At 44.8% G+C, this 16,840-nt stretch overlaps 1 protein-coding gene across 3 annotated transcripts in view; it reads right to left on the bottom strand.

Annotated features, from left to right (window-relative positions):
- Nucleotides 1-236: 236 nt before the first annotated feature.
- The window catches only part of TWF2 (twinfilin actin binding protein 2), a 67,957-nt gene continuing 51,353 nt past the window's right edge, over nucleotides 237-16,840 (bottom strand). Inside the window, exons 6-12 of one of the 3 annotated variants that reach the window (XM_082214571.1) lie at nucleotides 16,020-16,034; nucleotides 12,664-12,696; nucleotides 10,082-10,138; nucleotides 7,108-7,233; nucleotides 6,813-6,963; nucleotides 6,073-6,194; nucleotides 237-5,110 (exon numbers count right to left, since the gene is read on the bottom strand). In XM_082214571.1, the coding sequence (XP_082070697.1) occupies nucleotides 4,943-5,110; nucleotides 6,073-6,194; nucleotides 6,813-6,963; nucleotides 7,108-7,233; nucleotides 10,082-10,138; nucleotides 12,664-12,696; nucleotides 16,020-16,034 (672 nt within the window). In that variant the 3' untranslated portion in view covers nucleotides 237-4,942. The remainder of the gene's footprint in view (nucleotides 5,111-6,072; nucleotides 6,195-6,812; nucleotides 6,964-7,107; nucleotides 7,234-10,081; nucleotides 10,139-12,663; nucleotides 12,697-16,019; nucleotides 16,035-16,840) is intronic. The other 2 variants (XM_082214572.1, XM_082214573.1) reach the window with 2 other exon arrangements.

Genomic DNA, 16,840 nt, shown 5'->3' with positions numbered 1-16,840 from the left:
CTCAAAACAAGTCAGTAAACTGAGCAGTGACAAGAGTTTGGGAGATGGGCTGTTAGAAGCAAATGGAGCACCATCGCCCTTTGGTGCGCAGAACTAGCCACCGGAAGTACCCCCACCTTGGTACCACCAATAACTGAGTCTCTGCCAGATTGCGGTCTTTGCATAGTGAACTTTCAAGTAGCCAACACAGGGCTGGCAGCTGCCTCAACCTACCAAAGAAATACACAAAAACCAACTGTTTTAAAAATACTTTTTATTTTTTAGAAAATACAGCATTCAGTACAGTGTGCCCTGCCTCCCCCATAATCTACAAATCCACATCATCACCCAGTCCAATCAGGAATGTGCATTTCCTAAGTTTCTCCAAACCTCTGCGTGCTGTTAGTGTGAATAAGGTAGTGGTAGTTTCTGGCCTGCTCGTCACTGTGGCAAGTTACAGTCAAGTGATGGCTGCGATCACTTTTACCACGCTGTCCATTGGCCCTGCCTTTCAGCCACTACAGCTAAGCACCTGCTAGAGCAGAGTGTGCACTAAACCTATCGCAGCCTCCACTGAGCATGTGCAGGAATACTCTACTGTTCTTCAGTAGTAGCATAGTCTCAATGCTCTATGGGCTCCTGCCACTTCGGGGCCCTTCAAAACATTGCCCCTGGGCTTCCATATAGCGCCAAAATGATTCAAGTCAAAACAAGTTCCAAATGAAAGTACAGCAACTACCTTGGCCACCATAATGATGCAATATTAGTGGGTCCACTAAAATAAACTGAAACATTTTAAAAGGGAAGAAACCATGTCTTCTGTTTTTCTGACTTGACTCCTAGATGGCAAAATTACGGCGTTATCTTGACTCATTGATTCTAATCCAGTCTAATAAATCTGGAGAATGTTTTAGGGGTGGGAAATGATTTCCACAAGCAAAGATACCTGAGAATACCCACGGGAGGAAGGATCTCCCATGCTCTGAGTAACATTCCTCTCCAGCTTAGAAGCGTTCCAGTGCTGGGGTGTTTCCTCCAAAACAGGTAAGGTGGGGGGGGGGGTTATTGTGCAGATTGGATGGATACTTGTGAAGGATGGGGTGCGGGAAGGCTGGATATTTATGGGATTGTCACATAATTGTGATCTTCATCCAGCATGGCTGATTTTGAAAGTCTTCTCGTCACCTTGGAAACAAGGGTTACCCCTCCCTAAAAGAGAGAAGCTCCCGATATTTAGATCGCATAGTGGAGTAACCACAGGGACCAGTCATGTTCATGGGTCAGTGGGTAGGCGGTGGGAGACACAACAATTCTGTAACTAGTCTCTCTGAAATCCTGAGATTTGGCCTTTAGTGTTAGTGGAGAGGAGAAAATGAGACAAGAAAGGGAGTACTGAGATGTAGGTTACCAATTCTCTCTTTTTCCTTCATGGAAGTTCTGATAGGTCCTTAAATTATAACTGATCATGCACTTGAGACTGCTGATTGGGTCATCACCATTACATGGTAATGTTCTGTATTAATACAGCAAAAGAATAGATTCAGACCAATCTAATGGAGTCCAAGTATCACACAAGGCCAAGCTAGGTCTTGGTTGCTTTAGCCACCAAATTCCTTTGGGACACGGGGCTAATCCATTAAACAGAACATGGCAGGGAACATGTCAACAGTGACCTTGCTAGACAAACTTAAAATGGAATGAAATCCTTGTTTTATTAATCTTTGGCAGTGGTGGGGATCCCAAAGAAATGTATCCTCTGTGACATGCTGGTTACCATCTTCCAGCTACAGAATGGAAAATACATCTGAGTCAGCAAATGCTCACATCTGGGTGTCCCTTTGCTTGGGGCCTTGGGTAGATGCTCTTAAAAATGTTTGACTTCTTGCACATTCCTGAGGGAATGGGATGACAGAGGCACCAGTATGCATTATCTCAAGACAAGAAAGCTTTTCGCTGATTCACTATGTCTCACAGTGGCAGTAAAAATGCCCACAGAGGGTGGCAACGTCCAGAAGCACATGAATGAAAGCACAGGTGGGCTAGATAACCCCACACGTGCATAGCACACTCCACCTAGAATGCAGACTTGCCCCACAGGATTGTTACTGGGAGGTGGGGGGTTAGGGATAAGCCAAATAATGGTGGTCGGGGAGGTGGGGGGGGGAGCCTAGAGCAGGGACAGCCAGTGTGGTGTCCTTCAAACATTGTTTGAATGCAACTCCCATCATGCTAGCAGGGGCTGATGGGAACTGGAGTTTGACATGTGGAGTGCACCAGCTTGGCAACTCCTGGCCTAGAGTTGTCAACAGTTACGGTGCTCTAGGAACAAGAATTGGGGGTGGAGGAGTGATACAATCTACTACTGCAGTCCTTGAATGTAGCTTGACAGTTTGGGTTTTGGTCACAGAAAATATAGGCAAAAGAGAGAGGAAAGCCCCAGTAGAGGATTTCAATATCCCTATTTGAATCTGGATCCTGTTGGCTGAACAGGACATGCTGAGCTAGGCCAAACTTTGAACCTAATCAATGTCTTCTGAGCGTTACAAACTGGAAGCAAGGCCTGCTGTCCAATGTGGAGGAAATTCTTAAAAGTTAGAAGAGACTGTCCTTCCAAATCCTTCCAGCACACCTCTCAGGAAAATAAAAAGATTATGGGAGAGTTAACTCCTCTGAAATTATGGCATGAGCTGTTCTGTATTTTTTAAATCATTTTTAAAAAGCCAGATACTTGAAACTGCCCTAGGGCAGTGTGCTTTGAACTTGGAGAAACCTGCCCTTCCTTTCTTGCCTCGTAGGCCCAAGTCCCAGCTGTTTCCACCATGGGAATGAGCGAGCTGGAGAAAACCCAGGCTCTTTCCTTCACCACTGTTGCAGCATTCTTGGCTGCTTAACTTATCTGCCTCTTCTGTAGACTTCAAAAGAATACACTGACTTCATAAAAGGGGGGGTGGAGGGAGGGGCAGGGAAGAAATCACGATTCAAAGCCATCAAGCTAACACCACACAATTGGCTATGTAAGAAAAGAAAAGAAAGAAAAAAGGCTTAGCATTTGTGTGGAGGTTGTTTTTTTTATAAGATACAAAACAGACCACTAAGAAGCTCCCCAGGGGTCAGAAGGAGAAGTTTAATCATGCACGTTAAATTCAGTGACCCCCATGGAATGAACACATCGTCATCTACTACAATGGTTGTCAGAAGTCCCCAATCTGGGTCACATTGCTGGCTTGAGCTGAGTCAGGGCCTACCTCTACTCTTGCATTCAGAGTGGATCGAGAAGACTTCTTCCACCACCAACACCACCAACACCCCTGGCAATGCAACTGCCCTTCCATCATGAGCTGCTCCAGCCCCCCTGCACATGGGTAACACCGTCACACCAGCAGCTGCCCCTTCCTTCCTGGTTTACATGGATCTGCAGCAACCACTCTGGGGCACAGAACATTCCTGCCACAGTGAACAACATCTGTCATGGGGAAAGTGCATCCCATGAAGAAGACAACCCGTTCAGTGTTCAGCATCCTGTGGAAGTGCCAATATTCCCTTAGCTTGGCAAAGCTTTACTGCATAGCTAAGGATCAGCCTGGTTTTGCATCGGAACCTACAGGTGCCAGTGCAGGTGTCACGATTGAGGGAGGAGGAGGAGGACGACACCTGAGCAAATACATCACTGGGCCGAGGAGCCCAAAGGCTTCACAGCCAACAGCCAGCTGAATGCAATATTTGGAACCATCTAGCTTGAGAAAAGGCAGTTCCTGTAAGTCAGAGCAACAGCTAGGTAAGTTGACATGGCCATTTGGCTGGGAGCCAATTGCAAGGTGAGGCGCTGGTGTGGCAACGTGTGGTAAAGCATACCAGAGCTATACATGGAGGTGACATGAAAAGAAGAAGTGGCAGCCTTAAATTAAGAATGTCAAGGAGCCAACCAAGAGGAACTGGGCAGGGATTGCACTTCCTGATTTCTAATTGCTCTCGTCTTCTCATGTGGCTGCAACAGCGTGAGGCAATGAGCCATCAAAGTGAGGCAGAGGAGGTTGGGGGAGAAACAGCTTTACAAAACTCATAAAAGTGGACTGTGAAACCCAGGACCTGTATGTGGATTTGTGGCGCCACAAACAAGGCTACCTGGTAAGGCCTGGAACTGGACGCCAAGCCTCTTCACTGGTGAAATGAGAGCGGCTATCAGGAACTATCAGCCTCTCCTTCAACTGCCTAGAGATGAACAGCTTTTCTTCATCCAAAAAACACACCTGTGTCGTTTGAGCAAATCCCACTAACCTCTAGCACCTCCCCCACCAACTCCAAGGTTTTAAACAAAAAAGGGGGAGGGGAGATCCTGCTGCAGTGTTAATCCCTGGAACACACTCCTTAAACCTCAAATAGTGAGTACTGAGTCAACTCCTAGGCAAACTTGCCATTTTGGTAAAGCATGACATTAATGGTATGGGAATTTCCAAAGACTATTGATGCACTGTTTTGTAACAGTGAGAGAAAAGGTATTTGGAGGGTGTTTTTATGGGGGTGGGGGTGGGTAGAGTTCTGCTCTTTGCGTGTGAATACCCCACCCCAGATAAGTAGTGAAGAAAATCCTTTGAGCGGTGCCGTTTCCAAGTAAACCAGGTCACAATATGAAGCAGTAAACAGGAGCATCAGTTTTAAAGAGTCATTTCAATCTAGAACAGTTATTGTTTCCTCCCATCCCAGGATTTACACAACGACAGAGCAAAAAGGAAGAGAAATGGCTTGGAGGTTCTCTCTCTCTCCCTCCCTGCCCCCAGATTCCTACCCTCCCTCCCCCTAACGAAACCAGGTGGAGACGACTTTGAAAGAAGAGATGGAGGAAACAGCTCTGGAGTTCGGTGGACAGGCTCAGATGCAGAGAGGTGGATTTGGTTGGAGCTGCGATTCCGGAGGCTGGTAGGCACCCGCAGCCCCTTTCCTGACCCGTCCTCCTGTCCACGAGGGTTTAACTGTCTTCACCATTCTCGCCTGGTCCTTTGATAAGTCGCTTCTGTCCCCTCTTTCCCACAGGCCCCTTGGGTTTGGCAAAGGCCTGCTTGAAGGCATGCTGCTTGGGGTGGACCTCATCATACAGGAACTCTGCTGTCAGCTCAGCTCCATCATCAATTTCAATCTGGCAAAGAGGAAAGAGGAGATGCAGTCCTCGGCCTTGGCCTCTGAAAACACCTACATCTCAGATGAGACAAGGACTGTCTTCCTCGTAATGCCACTCTTACCTCCCTCGTCCACCTCTTTCCCCAAAATCATTTCTACCATCCAGCAGCAACTCTAAAATGTTGCTTCCAACCAGATCTACTTTTCATCTCCAGAATCTGAGTATCACAGCTCCTCATCCTCATCATTTCATAGGTCAGCCATGCAATTTTGAAATTTCTCTTGGCCAAGAGTTCCTTCATCCTCCCCCCCCCCGCCCACTGTGAGAACTATCCAGTTATTCCTATTCTCTGCTTCCTTTTCCTTAAGCAGTTACTCATCTAAGAGAGGACCTGTCCTCTCATCCCATGACTGCAAAGAACTCTTTTTTCAGATGCTTGGTAATTCTATCCTTCATAAAGGTTTCCACCAGTTTCCCCAAAACACAAGTTAAGCTAACTGGCTTGTAATCCCTTGGATCCTTTTTTTAAAAAAAATCAGCAATTTTCCCATCTGCAATCTGATCTTAGGGACAAGGCACAGTTTCCTTAGATGGCCAGGATCTGCCCTACATCTTCTGCTGGGAAGACAGATGCAGCTGATTCATTCAGCTTTCCTGCAGTCTCTTTTTCCTTCTTTAACACATATTTGACACCCTTGTCATCCAAAAGCCCAACTGCCTCTCTAGCTGATCTTCTGCTACTAAAGTATTTAAATATTTTTTTAATGATTGGTCTTAAGGTTTTTAAGACCAAATGTTAACCGTCGGGACAACTTCCCCAAGTTATATACTGGGTCCTGAGGAATTCCTCTGGAAGAATCTTCATCTATTGTCCCACCAGTCCTTCACACCATCCACAGCTCCCAGTGTCCATATGGAGGGAGGAGGATTTCATCAAATATAAATTTAAGGGTCAAGGGGTGACGGCAGCCTAGGCTTACCTTCTTTGCAATCTCTAGGCAGAAATCTTGTTCCACGGAGTCAAGCAGTCGGCTCTTGCAGCTGGAGTACAACATGCGCTCCTTGATGCTACATTTGTAACCAGGCATGGAGTAGATGAATACTGCAAGGAAGAGAAAACAGGGCAATCAGTCATCCCTGGGTCTGGCCATGATTAATTCCACAAAACTATAGGGAGCGAAACCATGCATGCAACAACTATACTGGAAGGAAGTGCAGAACACAAAGAGTAGGAAAAAGTTTTGCAGTTGAGCATCTTCCTTTTCATGTACTGTATTGTTTTCAAAAGCTCTAGTATTGGTTATATCGGAATTCTTTGCACTAAACAACTCTCATCATCCCTAGCTAACAGGACCAGTGGTCAAGGATGATGGGAAGTGTAGTCCCAAAAGAGGTGGAGGGCCAAGTTTGGCCATCACTGCACTAAACCAATGGCTTATGAGGCTTCTGGCACTGGAGAAATTGCATGAGCATATACATATCATCAGAAAGGACTTAAAAGGCACATTCTCACAGTTCCCCAGATTCATTGACAGAAGAATCTGCACTGGTGGGGAGAGCCCTTTGATACATTCAGAAAATAAATTCCTATGCCTGTGTAGAGGGAGGGAAGGAAGGATGAATGAATGAACAGGCACAGATACAGTTTGCAAAGGGCAAGCAAAATTCTGGTCTGTAAAAAAACAACAAAGACAAGGCTGTAGATTTGGCCAAAGCTTACCAACTGACTCCAGATAATCTCCCTCGTGAGAGTGCTTATACAGGAAGAAGTGGTAACGGGCCGAATCCTGAGGAATTCTTTTAGGCAGGTCTGCTATCTCAGTGGCGTTGGTGTGGACCAAATCTATGGTCTCCCGTTCCAGGTCCAGCTTCTGTATAAACAAAGGCAAGAGGACACACTTCAGAACAACATTTGGCTCGGGGGAAACCAAGAGCCTTTGAACAAGCAGGGCTTGCACAGAAGTCCAAGAGGCGTTCAAAAGGCCAAACCGAATAGTGAAAAAGGGACTTCTCACCAGCTGGATGTAATTGATCTTCTTCTGTTTTAGTAACTGGATGGCCTGCTGAGCTTCTGGCTGCAAAGGAAAAGCCAGTCCCTGGAGGGTCTGGTGTTTGCTTTCGACGCTGATTTCAGTCTTGACCTGTTTAACAGGGGTGGGGATGGGGGGAAAGGAACAGAGGTGAAATGAAGGAAGGAGGAAAGCAACAAAGGTGACAGCAAAACACAAGCCATGCTGCTGGGGCTCAGGGCGCTCAGAAGCTGATGCATCCTGGAAGGGAAAGAGCCTGTGGCAAGGGGCTGCTAGCAGCTGCCATGGCACATGGGGATGGAGCCTGTCCACAATGCTGGACCAAGGAGAGGACCAGTGGAGAAGCCTGGTGCCCTGCTCCCTAGACTGATGCAGTTGCAGAGTAAAAGGATCAGTCTGGAGGACAGAAGAAGAATCCTGGGGCAATATTTGCATTGGGGCACTGGCAAAGTCTGCTTTCAAAACACCACCACCAGGTTTGGCAGGCAGTTGCAAGCAGGGGGGCTTCTCAGTACCTAAAAAACCCTCTGGGAAATAGAATATGAAAGAAATTTGCATGTGTTCTCATTATATATATATATATGCATGCGCCAATTTAGGTCTCTGAGCAAATTAAGACGGTGAGTGGCTGGGGTCTCGCCAGCAACTTTAAAAGAAAAGTTTAAGTTGAGGAAAGGGGCAGAAGATATGGGGCCCAGCAGAAAAGACCCAGAAATCAGGCTCCCTGAGCTAGCCCCTAACATTAGCCCAGCTGAAAAGAAAAACACATGCAATCCCTCCCCAATTTTTGGTCAAGTGTATTCCATATGTTCTGAATAGAAGCTTTTGTTGAAAACCAAATTGTACATCTGTTCCGATCTTTATCCAACCCCTCTCCACCACACACACCATATTCTTTTGTATCTGCCCATGTTTTGTCTTGTTTTTAAATCAGAGAAGTCTTTTTGTGGAGGGGTGGGACAAGATTTACAGAGGAGAGAGAAAGGAAGTTTCTCATTAGATTTATGAAATTGGTTAATTGTTGCAGTTCAAATGTCACATGTTTTTTAGAAAATAATAATTAAAATACAGTCTTAAGAAGGGGAAATGTTGTGACTAATTCTGGCGACTTTGGTGCACTAACACACACACATCCTGGCAGTCTCTCTTAGCTTTAAAATAATAATAAATTCATTCCAAAATAACTGCAAGTGGCTGTAGACCACAGCCTTATAAGGCTTTGCATAGTGTCACCAGAGGAAAAATCATTAGCTTTTTGCTTCCTGCTTTATAGAAGAGCAAGAAATAGGTCACACGCTTCATTGAGTAACTATCAATATTTCACTTTCGTTCTTGATAAAGGAGTGAAAGCGAGGCTTTGCTTTTTATCGTGAGAGAGAAATGTCGTTTTCCGGTAGATGAAAAATTATTAAAATCCCAGCTCTGCCCATATATAATTTGGAATATATTAAGTATCAGAATAAGGAACTGGTCTGTAGAAGAATCCATGAGTGACACAGTTAGAAAGCCGGAAATGTGGAATGCCTGAAAATAATACTACTTAAAATAGATCATGCTGTATTATTTCAGGAGTAGCCAGTCGGGTCACGCTGGCTGGGACTGAGGAGAGCTGGAGTCTAGCAACATCTGCAGGGCACCATGTTTGCTACCCCTGTATTACTAACTACAAAGGAGTCAGAGAACCCAAAACTACAAGACAAACTTGTGAAAACGCCATTTAGGACAGACATAAGAAAGTAGTTCTTCATTTAAGGAACTTGCAGCCACATGAGGTGGTGGTGAATGGCAGTTTAAATGTCCTGAACAGTCCTATGTAGTATACACAGAAATTACAGATCCTGCCACAATTGGGATTCCTCCCCACTTCTGCAACCCCGACCTGGGAAGGAAGCATCCACAGAAGCTTTCTTCCTGAGGGTAGCAGCAGATGTCTGGGGGGCATTTTCACTGGGACTGCAGCACAGGAGAGGGTGAAATCTCCCCCTTCACATGGTATGGTCTCAATCCTGATCACTCACTTCCATTTCCATGGTTGTTTATTCAGAAGGTAGTGGTGGTAGGGATAGATAAACACAACCACACATTTAACCTCACTTTGGTTTGCTGCTAGCTTCTAACCAAGACCTGGAGCTTCCCCCAATCTTTTGAAAATGCTCTGAAGGCCAACATTTTGTCTCAGCCAGCCCCAGCGTTCGAATGAGGATCAGGATTTAAAATGGAAGCCAGGAGATCACATAGCAATCTGCTTGGACTTGAGACTACAGGGATGGTCTCATTCAATGCTATGCAGTAAATAAGTAAGTTAAACTCTTGCCCACGGTGTAGGGAACACTCTCCCAATCTCACCTGCACAAATCCTTACTATACAGAGGCATTATCTATGCATTTCCAAAGCAGCCTACTAAGTTTATCATCACGAGACAGAAACTGGGAGAGGCTTCCACATTCTTTGGCCGAATTGTAAGGATTGTCCTGATGTCCTTCAAATTCAAAAATAAACACCCCCTTTAACATATTTATCTTGAATTCCTGTGGTTGTTTTTTTTATCCAGGAGCACTCACTCTGTGCCACATTTATCACAATAGCATTTAAGCAATTACATGCGTTACAAGGAATCCTCCACAGAATAGGCCCTGAAGATCTCTAATGCCCTATTAGCAAAACTCGCTCACCAGTATATACCAAAACCACTCCAAAAAGGAAGGCGGGGAATCAGTTTCTTTCTGTTAGAAATCCACATCTCCCATTAGGGAACTTATTTCTCTCAAGGCCATTTAGAAAAATGGGACCCACGCTCACTTGGTGAGCATCACAGGAATGGAACTCTGGTTTGTTGGGAATGTTTGTTTCTTTGAGAGAACACAGAGAAGGATGCAACCAAACTGGCAATCAAGAGAAAGAATCCCCCACCACACCCCCAGCGAGAGCAGAAAGCAAAATGCAGGCAACGCCGCCTACCTCCTCAAGGTGAGGGTATTCAACCACTGATGGGCAGCAGCAACAGCCCACTACCATCTGTCATGCAGAACGTAGGGAAACGGAGTCACATTGTGACAGAGACAAGAGAAAAGAGTTACCTGAAAGTCTTCACATATTGTGGGCTGAGCTAATAGCCAAGAAGGGCCGCTAAGCACTCCAGGAGAACACAATCCTTAAAAAGGGGGTGGAAAACATCTGCCCCATGGGTTAAAAATGCGGCCCTCTAGGCCCTTGAAACATTCCCCCAGCTGTGCCCTCCCACCCACCTCACTGCTCTGCCTCACCACAAGAGTGCCTTTGCCTGCCTGGAATGTGTCCTTGTTTGCGGGATGATAATAATAATAATAATAATTTATTTATACCCCGCCCATCTGGCTGGGTTTCCCCAGCCACCTGGGCAGCTTCCAACAGAATATTAAAATACAATAATCTATTAAACATTAAAAGCTTCCCTAAACAGATAGAGAGCAGTGTGGGATAGTGTCAAAACCTCTGGCTTTTGTGAGGCTGGAAACCAGCCTGCTGTTACACCCATTGCTCAGTCTACCTTTGCCTCTGGCCTCACCCACCACTGGCATGTGCCCACCCTTCCAAGGTTGCCCGTAAGGTAACATAGTCTTCAGGCTGAAAGAGATTCCCCACTCCTAGTCTAAAATGTTGCCAACAGGTATACCACCTCAGATACAGAAGAGCTGCTTCACTAGGCACAGATGCCCATTTATTTGGAGATGACATTTCTGCAATGGGTTCTGTCTTGACTTTGGGGGCGGGGGGGGGAGAGAGGAACCAGCCAGCTTTTCAAAACCCAGCTGGACTTGAAGATGATGGCTTCAGCCCCACAGTCTTGAGCATGAACTCAGTGGGGCCAAGCAAGCATGCGTGACTGATTGCACAACGGCAGGGAAAGAGGTTTCGAGTGTTGATGTAGGTTTTTGTTTTGTATTGTGCGCAAAGAGGATGTGGTCATTTTTCAATGGAAAGCACACAATTACTTTTTTTGTTGAGCGGTATAATAAGAGTCAAACAAGGGGTGGGGCAGGGAACGCCATGGAAAAATGTGGCCAAATGCTTTCGGTTGGACAATGGCCCTGGGAAGCCAAAGAGGCTGAGGTTGTGACTGCATCCGCATGGTGCAGAAGTGCAACAGAAGGGCAACATTGACATCTTCCCCCAATACACGCTCACACTAAACGTCACATTATGCACTTTCATAAGAATGCCATTCGCTATTCAGGTCAGCATTCCCTCTTCTAGAAAATTTCTCAGTTCATATTATAAGAAGGCAGCACTAGCAACAGAATCTGTCCCACTTTCACAGGGAAAGACCAGCCAAGAAAACGTACAGGGGTTCAGCCACATATCCTCCACTTCACTGAATAAACAAAGTTCCCAAGCAAATGAGAGCCAGTGTGGTATGGTGGATAGAGTGTTGAAATAGGACTGGGAGCCCAGGGTTCAAATCCCCATTCATGCACAAAGTTATGGCATGATTTGGGGCCAGTCACAATCTCTCAGCCTCCGCTGCCCTATAAGTTTTGATATAGTTCGGGTTGGGGTGAAGACTATGTATACTGCTTTTGAGCTGCTTGAAGTTAGCATGGACTATAAATACAATCAAATGAATAAACAAACTAGGCAACTTACTATGATACTTGGTAGCTCGGAAGTGAGTTTGAACTTACTTTAAATGTAAGGTAATAAAAACAGACGCTAAAAAGACTCTTTAGCCCTCACCTTCTTGCAATGGCACAAAAGAAAGCCAGCAGGCTGAGAAATAAGGAAGCCCTAGAGTCCCACTGATTCCTGACCTCCCCGTCCCCCCCCAAATTACTCTATAGTTAAATGATAAATTAATTCCACGACTGTGAAGCTTATATATACCCAACATGGCAACATCCACGCACAAGGGGGGGAGTGTCAACAGGCTTGGGAAAAACTCAAGGTTTACAAAATATTTTAATGAGGCTAATTTTAAGGAGTCATATTTATATTTCAGTATTTACATTGCTCTGTGCTCCACAAAGATTGCATCAGTAATAAGGCATTTGGAGAGAGAAACAGGGGCACAGAGAGGGAGGGTGGGGGTGGCATGCCTGAAGAGATGTTGGCTGACTTGAGACTGGAACTTCTCACCACACCATGAGGGACTGCTGAGGCAGGAAGGAGGCAATAATTGTTTACCATTACTGAAAATGGTTGCATTACAGGCCGCTGGGTGAAGTGGCTTCTACAGAACGACAGTAGCTCTTCCTCTTAAAAAGAGGCTTTGAGCTTGAGGTGAGAGCTGGCACATGCAAGAGAAGGAGCTCCATAAGGAAAACATTACTGTGAGGGAGGAGGAGCACACATCACCAAGCCTACCATCTTCTCAGTGTAAGACTCCTGGGAATCTGAGTACGTACTGAGGGCAAGTGAAGAGAAGAAACAGGAACAGCAAATAAATGCAGAACCATTTGAGAAAACGGTTCATTGTAGAGGACAACGGATAATGCTATATACAGTGTATTGGGGAATTGCCACCAAAAAAAGTTAAATAGACTTTGAGGAGGACAAGGGCCTACCATCTCACTGCTGGAGGCCAGGGAATGAAGATCCTTGGAGCACATGCAAAACAAAATGGCAACAAGGTTAGCTCTGTACTAAAGCCCTCCAGAAAGGAGGATCGCCAATACAGAAATGGATCAGAGTTTGAGCCACGCTAAAGAAAGGCTTTGGTATCTAAACATTTTATCAAACCCTGACATTGTGCACAAGACAGTAAAATAGTTTCATGCATTTACCACAGGCCTTCTAATGGAGTTCATTCACACAGGGTTACTTTCACAAAAACTAGAAGGAATGCCACACAATTCCTTCATACATAAATATGCAGAGAAGATGAAGAAGAAAGCAAAATACAGAAAATTCAGATTATCTTATTGCTTAATAACAATATCATTGAAAGGACTTGATTGCTATATGAACATATTATAATTGCTAAATCCATGAATAACTCTCTTAAATTAATGATAATGTTTGGTTTTGCTTATAATATATGTATTGTATTTTCAGGCCTTCAGTAACCTATACTTTGTTTTGTTATATTGTTTCTTTTGGGGAAAAGGTATCACTGAAGAAAGACACAAAGAACGAATTAAAAAATAATGAGCTTTTTGGCCATGCACACACTGCTTTGCTCCTCCCTGTGAATGGGCTACAATTAACCAGGAAGTCTCTACTTAACCACAGTTTCATGTTTCCTCTGATCCTAGAAACTATTTTTACCAGTTACAGAACAAGTCAGGATCATAAACCACAGGCCGCAGTTTGTTTAGAATCTTCCATAACAGATAAGATGTGGTTAACCTGCAGTGGAAAACACTGGGATCTACTTTTTGGATAATTTCCGAAGCAGACCAAGTTTGATATACTGACTTGTGGACTAGCACAGTACAATAAAGTACTGACTTAAATTGAATAAGCGAAGCCATCGTGCTTTAGGGTTCAGAACCACCTGTCAGTCACAGACTCTGCAGTGGAACGAAGAGGCCCACTTGGCTCAAGTGACAGGATTTATTGACAGAACAATGTTTTTCGAGGTAACATGACCCTGAGCATCAGCCAGTTTTCCTGAACGGAGACATGGACTATGGGTCAGCGCATCAACCTCCATCTCCTAAAAAGAAACCTGCCAGCAACTTTTGTTACCATAAATGCTACTTTCTCCAGACACATTTCACATCTAGTATGGCAAGCGGGTGAATGGGTGGCTGGTTTGGGCCCCTAGTTGTTCACAGTGTGATCCTATGTATGTCTACTCAGAAGAAAGCCCTATTGACTTTGGTGGGACATACAACCAGGTAACTGTGTCTAGAGGGTTGCAGCCTTGGACCCTGAAAAGGAAATGCTAAACTGTTCTCTGTCTCTGAAGATAAACATTGCAATAAAAAGTTCTAAGAGAAACTACAATTCTGTCTTAAGAAATCACTCCTATGTTAATTTGAGCTAAAGAACTATGCAGGTTTCAGATGGGCTAAAGAACTTTCAAGTGCATTTTTATGTTCTGTTACAAGAAACCAGAATAAGATGGAAGGGTTTAATGCTGAAAGTCCGGAAATTCCCAAGCCTTAAGTCTGCCCTTGGAACTCAGCCAATTATGGTATCCATCATTTCTCTACTTCTCTTTGGTAAACATCGACAATCAGAGTAATCTTAATGGTATGCACTAAAAGCACAAAATATTGCCTCCCCAAAAGAGTCAGTAGCACCTTTACACCTGAGATTTCAGAAGGAAATTTGCACTGGTGTAACAGTGCAGCCCATTTTTTCTAACTCTATAGAACAAGGTATACGACTGAAGTCTTCACATTCATTCTTGGGTATTTCTGAACTAACACAAATTACTGCCATTTCAGAGACACCATCCAGTACTGCATGCCACACTCCAAATACCTTGCACACTTGCCTTGACACACACATTGAAGTCCCCATTTTTATTTTTATGCCTCTCCAAATTAACAAATGTTTTAAAGTGATATAATTGTCATAATTGCCAAATGATTTATTATACAGAGTAGAACATTTCAATGGTGGCCGCATTCAAAAATTTTCCAACCTGGCATGCACATTCTAGCGCATGTGAACACACAGCAGTCATTCAAAATGGTTTTTAGATACTGCATAGAGTTTTCATATTCATTGTAGAGAACGATCCCATGAAAACCTCACAGCTTTCTCTATGATGCATTTTAACCATAGCTTATTTTCAGAGTGAGCTTGGCAGAACGCAGTTCCAGCACCTCTCAGGTGGGTGCCATTGCCATTCTAAGAGAAAGAAGGAGGCATTCATGGTGAGTTCCAGCACCTCTTTTTTGATAAAAATAGTACTGATTTTAACCAAATCCATCCTATCCAAGGCAGGGGTGCCAACTTGAATGAAATATTTGGCGGGGGGGAGGGGGGAGCTAAGCCTCACACCACATAACTGACTTACTTCTGAGTAAACATGCACAGGGTGGTGCTGTTAAATTGTCCCATTTCCTTTAGGCTACTTACGCAGCTTGCTTTTCCAACACTGATGTGACCCTGATGCAAGAACATGACAGAGTACTACGACAGAGAGCTTTTGAAAAGAACAAAACTAGTTTTGAGAGCATTCAACCTGAACACTAGAAGGTTGGGAAAGAAACGCCGAGATGTGCCTAATGGGCCACCTGAATGCCGTCCTGGGAAGTCAGGCAAGTCACAGAAAAGCAACACTCCAAACACTCAGCAACCTCTCTCTTGGGGTGAAAGAGCACAGAAGCACTGCACAAACAGGCACTCATGCGTTAGGCACAGAAAGGCAAGCATGGAAGAAATACAACTCACAGCACACTGATTTCCACCACCACCCTTTAAAGAAGAAGAGCCCCCCTTCTAGCACCAGCTAGAATCCACTGCTTGATTATGAAACCTGCAGTCAAGAACGTGTGCCATTTTCCCTACTAGTCCAGAACTGTTATCACCAGCCATTTGCCTCCAGTAAACAAACAGGTCAAGGCTAGCAGAGGCTTATCAATGGGGATCTGCTAGCATTCTTTACCTAATTGCCGAGTCTAATAAATTCTGCCCCTCAGTCTACTTAGACATGCCAAGGGCACTTGAAAACTAAGGCAGAGGGAGAAAGGGGCAATCTTAAGTTTTAAAGGGCTTAGCGAAGCCGGGGACAGGGATGGGCCCTTACATGTTAAATGCCTAACATGATGCTAGCACCTTGAGATACAAAGATTGCCCAGTTAAACCTCTCTCTGTGTGTGCGTCACTAGTACTTGAGCCTATGGAAAAGATACCAGTACTAATACGTATTTCAGGCTTTTGTCGTCAGAGCTCTGCCCTTCACTCAAGGAAATTGGAAAGACAGAGAAATGATAGAAAGCAAGCAACAAAAAGCACTTACCTGGGCTGTTTTACCCTGCAAGACACAGGCAAAAAGCAGCTTAAATCAAACAAAACTAAAATAAGGCTCGTAGCAAGGCAACTCTGAACAAGAACATTGCTACTTCTGTAAAACAAGACAGAAGGCACAAGCCTGCCTGGACCTGGGCTTTCTACCCAGGCACCTCTTAGGCCAGTTGTGATGGCACAGTGGCAAGAGAGAAATGTTCTGTATGTGCTCAGAAGTGCTGTCTTCTGTAATAACAAGTTAAGGAATAACAGGAGACTTGGTTCCTGGACTGAAAATCCATTCCAGAGCAAGGTTACATAGCTGTTGTCTCATTAAGCAGCAAGGCAAGAATTGTCCTTAATGAGAGGCATCTCCATCCACTAACATGCACCAGGAGGCAATGATACCCCAGTGCATGCTGGATGGGACAATCCCTGCACCTTGACAAGGGTGCAATAAATCCTTGGCAGTGCTAGAAAAAAAGGGGCAAAATGGAGCATGATAGGAGGGATTTAAGAGAACTGTCCCTTGGGCTTTGTAGCATCAGTTCCAAAATGGAAAACTGGGAGGATGGAATCAGAGCTTCTGATCCCCACAGCCCAGAAATGTGGATGCTTTAAACAATATCTTGTCCTTACAGTTGGGCCACCAGCATGAATGTCTTTCCAAATGGAGAGCATGTGGTGCAGCACAGCGAAATAGCTCCCAAGATCAATTCCTCTCTCAAATGGAGGGTCAGCAGAGACCTTGGCTCAAGAGCTGGGAGAGAAGCTGCAAGGACTTGCTAGGCAAAACGGAGCAATGTCTCAACTCTGTACCAAGCAGCTCCTTGT

Source organism: Podarcis vaucheri, assembly GCF_965113315.1.
Source record: "Podarcis vaucheri genome assembly, chromosome: 2".
Taxonomy (NCBI): Eukaryota; Metazoa; Chordata; class Lepidosauria; order Squamata; family Lacertidae; genus Podarcis; species Podarcis vaucheri.
The sequence above is the reverse complement of the archived record's forward strand: the minus strand, read 5'-3'. Positions and strand labels throughout refer to the sequence as shown.